This window comes from Chinchilla lanigera, unplaced genomic scaffold, assembly GCF_000276665.1.
Source record: "Chinchilla lanigera isolate Chin_1 unplaced genomic scaffold, ChiLan1.0 scaffold00119, whole genome shotgun sequence".
NCBI lineage: Eukaryota > Metazoa > Chordata > Mammalia > Rodentia > Chinchillidae > Chinchilla > Chinchilla lanigera.
The window spans coordinates 365,254-375,558 of NW_004955520.1; the positions used below are offsets into that span (position 1 = coordinate 365,254).

The 10,305-nt window shown below is 37.9% G+C and overlaps 1 protein-coding gene across 1 annotated transcript in view; it reads left to right on the plus strand.

The window, feature by feature from the left end:
• Enah (enabled homolog (Drosophila)) overlaps positions 1 to 9,547 on the plus strand; it is a 64,319-nt gene extending 54,772 nt beyond the window's left edge. The window contains 3 exon segments of the mRNA XM_013507016.1: positions 2,768 to 2,846; positions 6,042 to 6,099; positions 6,632 to 9,547. Coding sequence (XP_013362470.1) covers positions 2,768 to 2,846; positions 6,042 to 6,099; positions 6,632 to 6,669 — 175 coding nt within the window. The 3' untranslated portion in view covers positions 6,670 to 9,547.
• Positions 9,548 to 10,305: the final 758 nt, after the last annotated feature.

Sequence of the window (10,305 nt, forward strand, 5' to 3'; positions counted from 1 at the left end):
AGATACATTGTAGTATTATTGAGTACCTTAAACAACCTCAGTCCGTCTTCACTAGGTTTTTTTTAGGATGAGTCCCATTGTACCATTTTTAATTAAGGAAATAGGATGACAGTTGTCCAGGGCTCAGGTGCAGCTCTGTGACAGAGTGTGTGCACAGCACGCTTAAGGCCTGGATTCTGTCCTAGCGCACCACCCGTCCTACCAAGAAGTATAAACCATCTTTTCCTCTCTCAATTAAAAAAAAGACCAAAAAAACCCTGAGTGCTGCTCAGCTACTTACAGAATTTGGCAAAATAGGAACTTGAACAGTATAGCACAGTTGTTTTATAGACAGGTACCTAGAAGCAGTCTTCACTTCATAAAGGAGTAAAAACCTCTGAGAAACACACATATTTTGTTGCCAATTATGCTAAAAACCCATAGTTTAAAAATAACTAAAATATAGTTATGGTCTCATATGCATCTATTTTGTAAAATACACATCATGTCTACTGATCATTTGAATTAAACAAGTGTATAGAGGGGTATGTGTGCCACTGAGTAGGAGTTCTGTCACCAGACTGGTCAAATTTGTTAAAAGTTTTTTTTATGCTAGTGATTAGCTATTCTTTTGCTAGCCAGTTAAGTCTCCATAAAATGTTAATATTGCACTAGTGAAAATGTTAATACTGCTTTCTTTGAAGTAGATTAATTGTTGTGAATGAAAGATTTATTAAGAAAACTTGGTAGAACATAGAGAAAAATAGTATTTAACAACAACATCTTCACAATTATCTTCCTGCTTTCACACTTAGCATCCCTGGGGTAATGTTGAAAACCTCCTTTTTAAAAAGTGGTGATTACTTCTTTCCTTCAGTATGAAAAGTTCCCCCCTTGAATCAATTCTTGTGGTGGTGGTGGTGGTGATGATGGATTGCATGTTAGCATGAATTAAATTTTTAAAATTTTGCATGTCTCTACAGTTGTTAATTATACATCACAGTCTTTAATTGCTTAGTAAATATAGATATATTCAGTGCATACTACACAGTTAAGGAGCAGATTATAGGTGATTGTATCATGAATTTCAGAAGTATTCATCATCTAGCATAGGAAAAAATAGTTACATCATTTAAATGTGAGAAGTAAAAGAAAGTAATTCAAATTTAATTTTGGAAAACAGGGATAGAGATATGAGTATGTGAGATGCACAGGGTAGACCTGCAGAACTGCTGCAGACCTGCACCCCAGACACTGGGCCGCAGCTGCTTGCGGGCTCCTCAGTAAGGAGGAGGCTCCTGCAAAAACCTCCCCTGGCCTCCAGCACCCCACTCAGCACTACAGCAATGATTTCTGAAAGTTTATAACTTCTTCAGTTTTCATACACGCGTACACCTAACAAAATAACACTGGTTGGCTTGCTTAATAATCTTAAACAATGATGTTTTACTGTTAAAGCAGATCAGCTCAGTATTATATCTGCTATTTAATTAATAGTTTAAAATTATATTGATTTGTTGCCCTTAAAGAGTAGCCACTTAGTATCCTAAACCAGAAAATAGAGGAGAACCCAAATAAAACTCTAGGTTTTCCATTGAGGATTTGCTTTTATTGCAGAATTGGAGGGAAGCCATTACTAATTTATTTAGTTTGAAATGTTTGTTTAAAATGTGCCTAACCCTAGCCAGGAGTAGCGGCACATGCCTGTAGTCCCAGCACATGGGAGGCTGAGGCAGGAAGATTGCTGAGAGTTCAAGACCATCCTGGGCTATATAATGAATTCAAGGCCAGCCTGGACTACATAGAGAGACAGTGTCTCAAAATGAAACAAACAAAACAATCATGAAATACACCTAATCTTTGACCCAGGTGACCCACAGCTGTTACCCCATCACTTGGGAGGCTGAAGCCAGAGGATATGTCTTTCAAAGCCAGACTGGGCTACAGAGCAAGACCCTGTCTCTAAACAAAAACTTACTCCCTAAGACATTTCATTGTATAAAATTTTTAAGAGAAGCTCAGTTGTTGGAAGTGTAATAATAACTTACAGTCTCCTTCTATCTGCATCTGCATCTGCATGTCCTGTTTATTTTTTAAAACAAAGCAAGTTTCTGGAGCAGTTAGCCTGACGCATACCGTTCATACTATGTTTCCATGAAACCTTCATAGGGAAAGAGCCAATTAGATACTAGTGTAGTTCTGCCTAATAATTGTTTTTCAACATTCTTTCTTATTTTAATGTTTGGCATAGAATAAAATACATACAGAGAAATCATGCTTACTAAAATGTTTTCTTCCAATACATAGAAATTTGTAAACTAATTTATGTTAGGGTAAAATATCTAGGTCTTTATTCTTTCCTTCCTCTGATTTGCTGGTACTTGGTAGACAATGTAAAATTTCAGAAGAGGGAAAAAACAAGTTGTGTTATTTGGGTGTTGGAAGGGTCTGCTGGGCGCTCCACTGCAGTATGGTCAACAAGCCGCATTACCTGGTCACCTGCCTCAGGCCCAAAGAATGCCGTCTTTGACTCTTAGCCGAAGAAGTCTCACCATCTTGTCACCTTTTCTAGTTTCTTTATAAATAATTTAAAATAATGAGATAAGTGAAAAATATTTTGTTTTCTGTTCCAGTCAGTCTTAACAACTGTGGCAGTTTACTTTTTAACAAAATTTGTTTCATTTAAGAAATTATTTAAGTCTGGTGTTGGGTTGGTAAATTTATAAGTATGAACTCATTAAATATATCATCAGTGTTGTTTACCTGTCCTACAATTTCATTTGTACAGACCAAAATCCACCCCTGCGTCACAGCCCAGTGCCAATGGCGTCCAGACAGAAGGGCTCGACTATGACAGGCTGAAGCAGGTAGGCGTGCAGTACAGCTTCTCCGCATTTTACATGTTGCTCTTTTAAAAATGCCTCATGCATGTGTTGGTCATGGCTCTTGAATGTACTTTAAAAGACCATGGAGTCACCCATGCATGGTGTTACACACCTGTAATCCCAGGTGAGGCAGGAGGATTACAAGTTCAAGCCTTGCCTTTGAGACTTGTCAATTTAGCAAGATTCCGTCCCAAAGTAAGAAAGGGGTGGGGGTGCAGCTCTGTGAGAAGGCCCTGAGTTCAGTCCCCAGAACTTAAAAATAAAAGACCACAGTTAAAATATTTCTACACAAGTTGAACAGTACAGAACACTTGTACTATATTACTCTTTTCACACCCTCATTTCTGCCCAGTGAGTTCACACCAAGGTCCAGTGGGGAGGTCGAGTGTGGCGTCTACAAGAGCAAGGTGTGCCCTTGTAGGGAGACAGCAGCTTCCACTTTTCCCTTACTGCGGTGGTAAAATGGACCCAACAGATCTGATTTTGGCACAAATGAGAGGGAATTGGCACCTCATATACTTCTGCCTTCCAAAAAACAGTTTAGGAATACAGATCAAAAGCCTTTGGCTTCAGAGATTGCACTTCAAGGAACTTGTGCAAATAAATGTATACAAAATATTGTAAATGCATACAAATATACAGTGAGGAGCAGAGGTTCTGCAGCCACTGAGAAATTATAATACTGTATTTTAACAGTGACCTGTGCACACTTGCCCAAATAAGTGAAACAGGTAATGAAACAAGTGCATGAAGTTGTCTCAGTTTCGTAAAATAAAAAGATACTGATCATATTTTGGTTGTATGTGCATTATATTTTATACATAAATACTCAGGAAGAGTTGATAAGGTTACAGATTTTTTAAAAAATCTTTTTCTACAAGTATTGACATAATTTTTTTAGATAAATCTAATTTTTATATTGCAAAACTATTTGAAAAATTGTTATATAATTTATAAAGGGATCATGTGGTCATTGATAATTAACTCTTGTTTTACATGTACTAATGATGGGTTTTCTTGAGAACACTTGCTTTTTTTTTTGTTGGTGCTGGGAATCGAACTCAGTACCTCACACTTGCCAGGCAAGTGCTGTTTCACTGAGCTACATCCCCAACCCACGAACACCTGCTTTGTGAGACAGAGTTTCTCTCTATGCAGTTCGGGTTGGGCCTGAACTCACTATGTCACCCAGAGTGGCCTCGAATTCAAATCAGTCCTCCTGCCTCAGGCTCCCAAATGCTGGGACCACCACACTCAGTCTTGAGAACACTTTAAAACAAAAACTCACATTTGAATTTATGGTAACTTCTTTGTTACCTTAACTCAGGAAGTAGAAAGAGGAATAGATTTGGCTTTTGGAATAACCGAAAGATTACTTCACGTAATAACTTACATGCCTCAATGTTTTCATTGATAAGTGGAGGGGGCTGGGGATTTAGCTCAGCGGCACAGCACCTGCCTGATAAGTGGAGGAATTTGCAATTTGATAGCTTTTTCTTTTCACCTTCACACAGCAGCTTAATTAAGCTATACAATGTTACAGAAAGGCACACAGTTTAAACCTAATCCTTCCAAAGGTGGCTGTATTTTTTTAACCCTTAAAATTGTATGTCTTGAGCTAAGAACTTATCTAGCAAGCATAAGACACCTGAGTTCATCCTTAGCACCACGAAAAAAGGAAGCTGATCACTTTGTAAAGGCCCTGTCTCCTCAGAACCCACCCTTCTTGAAGGAGGTCCAGAGCATCACTAAGTAGAAATATAATATGGGTCGCAGATGTATCTTAAATTTTTGTAGTAGTCACATTTTTAAAAAACTAAAGAGAAGAAATTAATTTCGATAAAATTACTTCAATGTAAAGCGAATGTTTTGGAATTGTAGTGGGTTATTTTGTGTTTTCTTTATGCTGTCTTTGCAATCTGTGTAGCATACCCTGTTTTGAAGCAGCTGCTGTCAGGTGCTCCTACCCCTCCACATCTGTCTCAGCCCCCTGGGAGCCCTGAGGCCCTGTGGGGCAACCTGTGCTCTTTGAGCTATAGTTTGGTGGCAGCAGTGGCTCCTAAGAAACCCTACACCTTGAGCCAGGGGAATAGCGGGTTAATACCCCTTAGTTATTGAAGACTGATCAGGCCCACAGTCTCCCAAAAGAGTGTGTGGCAAAGGCTTAAAGAAATGAGTCAAGTGGTATAATTTTAGGGCTGCAGGACGTTCAAAACCCTTTAATAGAATTTGAGATTCTCTATGTGCTAAGGCAAAGAACTTCTCTACAGTCCATATTTGTATTAATTTGGTTTTCCAACAAAGGAGGGGGATACTGAAGAAAACACAAGAACCTGAGCAGATCTTGGGAGACAGTTCAAAGGTTTCCTCAGGTGGTAAAGTACTGGGAGACTGTCTTATCTCCAGGTTGACATTTATTGTAGGCATGTGGAGTCTGCAGCTGTAGTCTCCTTTCAATTAATTGGGGTTGGAGGTATCACAGCTTGACAGGCCAGTACAGCAGGGACCAGTTCATAGAGGTTCACTTACTACGAGTCTGCTGCCTATCTCCAGACAAGGGGCCTAGGCCCTGGACAGACTCACATGTAAACATGGAAAGCTAAATAGTTAATTTTAAATCCTGCTCAGAGCCACTTCATAGTGGTCCCCATCAGGGGCACATTTGCTAGAGCCAGCTGTCCAGCAGCATTTGCCTCCTGGAACTATCTCCCCATCACCTCTCAGCTGCTGCCAGAGGACAGGGTTTACAGCAGAGCTGTTACCTTTCCTAGAAACTCTGCGGCATACCTTGCACTGGACAGCAGAATAGTTACTATAGTTTTAGAAAGTGTCTGTTTCATAGCTCGCCAGGCTACAATAAGCAAAGATTGGGAAGAGAAAAATATTAAAACAAGCCAGTCTTCTGAGAAGGAGAATTGGGACCCTGGAAACCCAATACTGCTCATCGTATTTTACAGCATTCTTAAATTTTTTTTATTTTTTGAGACAGGGTCTCGCTATATAGTTCAGGCTTACCTTGAACTCACTGTGTAACTCAGGCTGGGCTTAAACTTGTGGCAATCCTCCTGCCTCAGCCTCTTGAGTGCTGAGATTACAGCATGTGCCACCATGCCCAGCTTAAAATTTTATCTGACTGAGAAACTGTTTGTTTCCTGATATTTTTCTCTGATATTTTAGGACATTTTAGATGAAATGAGAAAAGAATTGACAAAACTAAAGGAAGAGCTCATTGATGGTAAGTGTGTGAACAAATTTGCTACCCTTTTAAAACACTGCTTTTTGAATTGTCATTTTTAAGAAAATGCACATAGGAAATACTCATTTTATTACTTGAGGGCAATTAGTTTTCTACATTATTCTGCGCTTGGTTTGCCTTAGGAGGTCAGAGAGGAAGTTTCCCTTATTAGTGGAAATTGCTTGTAGAGATAGGGATAAACAGGGTCCCTAGGATTCAAGTGTGGCCTGTTACTAGATGGAAAAATGGGAACAATCTCAGTCACCTGTACTCATCCATCTCTCTGGAGGCCCCCTTGTTCTTAAGCCCTCAAGAACCAGTGTGCTCTTTCTGTGTGCAAAGGGAGAAAATACCAACTATAAACACATGTAAGGATCGGTATCACTGTAATATCAAAACAGATCTGCACAATGAAAGATGCAAAATCTATGTCTCTTTATTACTGTGAATTTGAACATAGTCCTTAAGATTGCTTACACATAAATCATGAATGTATATCACTTTATTTATTTTCAATACTTTTTCTTCCCAGCAATTAGGCAGGAACTGAGCAAGTCAAATATGGCATAGAAAAGCAAAAGGAGAGAAAGAGAGAACTTTAATCTGGAGAGGAAAAAAAATCCTACAAACAGTAACCATCTAAAACAACCCATATGATTTTGTGACTGTGAGAAGGAAACAGAGACAAGCAGTTGGAAGGAAGCAGCCAACATCCTCTGAAAGCCTGACACTGTGATTCAGTGGTCGCTGTCCCTCCCCACTGGCTGCTTTTCCCTGACTGAAAAGAATGGAAGAGCAGTGGATGAGTTCCTCCAACAGTTGCACAGAAAATACGAAGCCCGTCCATCAGATAAGAACACCGTGCATTGAAATATTTTCATGTTGAGATAAAGCTGCACATTTTACACAGCCCATTGCTAAAATAAAGAGAAAGGCTTATGGAGTTCTTTTTCAGAGAATGGTAATGAAGAATTTCGCAAGTTCTGCTGTTGTAAATGTTTCTCTCAGGTCTGTCTTCCTATCATATTTGATATTCCATGAATAATTGAGATCAGCCTGTGTAGGTTAAGATCATAAAATGTGGAACAAACAGGATTGTATATGCTTTCAAAGAATGACATTTATAAGAAAGTGTCCTAAAGATGATTGGTCCAGCTTAAGGAATTTTAGAATGATAGGAAGTCTATCGAGTTAGCCTTCATGCAATTTTGTAGTTTAAAACATAAAATTCATCCAGAATTTAAAGATTTAGATGCCTTCCTAAATTGTTACAATGCTTTACCAAATCTATGACTTCTACATAACACAAACCAGTGGTCAAATGTAAAACAGTATATTGTAGATTTACTGTAGGTTTACAACCTTTTTTAGATTATGCATGTGGGCATTTTTATAATGTAATTACAGTCACCACAAAGTTAGCTTTTTTAATTGCAGACAGTAATGCATGTCACACTAACATATAGTGGCTTTTTTAAGGCCTAGTCCCAGGGAAAACATTTTGTAGAGAATAGGGGAGTGGGAGGAAGGGAAGGAATAACTTTTTATTTGAAGTTAATTTCTGCACTTTTTTCTCAATTACCTGCATGAATAGTAATGAGGACTATTTTGTGACTTTAATTGGTAAACATGTTAAAACCAAGTATGTATCTTCTACATCATGTCTTTAGCTATTTGTATTTTAACCAGTAATTCCAACAGTTTGAAACATGAATCTGAGCTTCACCTGAAATGTATCTTACTGTGACACTCAGTCCGGTGTCACCATCACTGGCAGTGACACAGGTATTCAGACACATAGTCTGGCATGAGAGTGCTTTTGAATTTTATGTTGAAATACAAGAAATGACAATGTTGACAGCAATTAAGGTCACAGAAATCGCTGGGTAAAGGGAAACCAAGGAGGAGCCTGCAGTTTCGATACATGAAGCCAGGCATAGGTGGAAAGGAAGAGTCAAATACTGTTCCCACCCTGTGTTGTGTGGGTGGGTGAGCGCTAGTATGTGTGCTGTGTGTGATACACTCCGTTTTCTCTGAAACTGGTAAGATTAAAATAGGGGAGAAGTCCTTTATGTTGCAATGATAGCTTTTTAGAAAATTTTAAGAAATCAGAAATTCTTCAAGTTCTCCATCTTGATTTATGCTTGAGTTGTTATGTGCCATATTTGTTTTCAAATCTTTGATTATTGGAACTTTTACTAAAATTCTTGTGAAATAATCCATTTTCATCTGCTTTCTAGATTTTATAAATCCCAGGCCTAAGACAAAGCTTGTTGATAGCATTCTTTTCTAAATGATGCACCTGTGCAGTCATTTCCACTACAGAGAAGTTTATTTGACAGGGTCAGGGTTTTCTTCCGTGTTAAGATAACTGGTTTTTGTAGGAACTTCATGTTAGGCAAAACTGATGGGTGAAGTATCGTAGCTCAAGTGTGCAGCTCCTCTTTCCATCAGGTACTCACTGTCATTCAGTTGTAGAAAAGGCTTTGTGGATGCAGCAAGCTCATAAATTACTGTTCTCTAAAAGAAATGGGAGGCATTTTCATCTTTATTATTGTACTTGGGGTTATGTAGACACTTTTGACAATATAAACATTTATGTTCTTTATAAATCTGGCGAGAAATCACTCCAGGTTTTCTTAGATAAATTAGGTAGTCTACACTAAGTAGAGTACTGGGTACAAGTGGTCCAAAGTGAGATAAAAAACTAAAATAAAATGCTAAATCTTAAGAGAAGCCAGTTTATGCACTAAACGTTTGTGCCTTGGTCTGATATTAACATGATATCTGTGTAAAATGACAAAGAGAACCCGTGTTGAGTCATGCTACACATTGTACATCATTCTACATTCTACCAGACACTAAGTGTGTTCCTTCCAGGAAGTTTGAAATTACTCTACACACTTGCCATGTTGCTGACATACATGACAGTGATGTCATTAGAGATTTCAGTAATGAAAATGAGAAACAAATGCTTAAGTTATTTTCCTGTCAAACTGTGTTCCTAGAACTACATTATTGTGATGGCTTTGTGCTGTTGTAGTTGAATGTCTTCAGCTGAGTACAGTTTCGGGGATCCCGTCTAGTTACAGGAAGGTACTGCTGTCCTCAACACTGTGATCTGACCTGTGACACATCTGTACTATACACTCTGTAAACGGCTAACAAGTCAGCTGCAAACTGAATGTATAAATCTTAGTGCTGGTGCTGAAATCTCTTCAGAATAGTCATCATGATTTAAAAGTTTGTTTAAAAATTCGCAAGCATCAAATGTCAATCAAAACTGAAGATGAAACACTAATGAATGTTGACTTCTCATGCTTTAGGTATACTTTCCTTTGTAGGTTTTTCAGTTCTCTGCTGTTTTTACTGTTACTGTTTCATTTAAATTTCCTACATGCTAACTTCATTTGTGAGATTGAAATAAAATTACAGTGTGTACGTGTTGCTTGTTTGTGATACTGACATGATCTTCTGAAATAACTTGTTCTGAAATAAGTCATATTGTACATAGAGGAAAAAAAAACCCTCTTAAACCAAGACTTCTGTACTTAAAGTTTACATACAACATTACTATTTAAAGATTTTGTAAAAGTTAAGAATACTAATTAAGGCACATAGGGAATAATACATCTACTGCTTGTTTGAAGTAACTGTAAGGTGTTCCCTAACTGAAGTTCCCTACCTGTTGTACCTCTCAGCACAACTTAACACAGTGTCTTTTAGACTCAAGATAGGTGTGAATGTTTATTTTACACCATATTTGTTCTATAACATTTCAGATACTTTGTTTACGCAGTTAAGTTTTCTTCATATAGTTTGCAAGGTAAAGGACTTGTAAAGGGTATTATCAAGTAATTGTAAATGTAAAATCTATATAGTGTTTGTACATTATGCTGAGGTCTTAAAACCAGTTCTACCTAATGAGCAGCTGTACTTCATTATATAGTATTAATTTAGAGTTCCATTTTAAAAATCTAATGTCTTCATTAGAAATGCCGCCACTTCTTTGTTTTTTACCAGACCTAAGCTTTCCTCTCTTCCCTTTCATTACCTTCTCCACTTGCATGGACTGTTCCTACCCAGTTACTCACATTTGCAGATATTGTGGAACATATGGTTTTTAAAATACCAAGTGATTTTTCTCTCTCCTGCTTAGGTTTGCGCTTCTCTTCACATATTGGTCAGAACGTTTGTTACAAACTA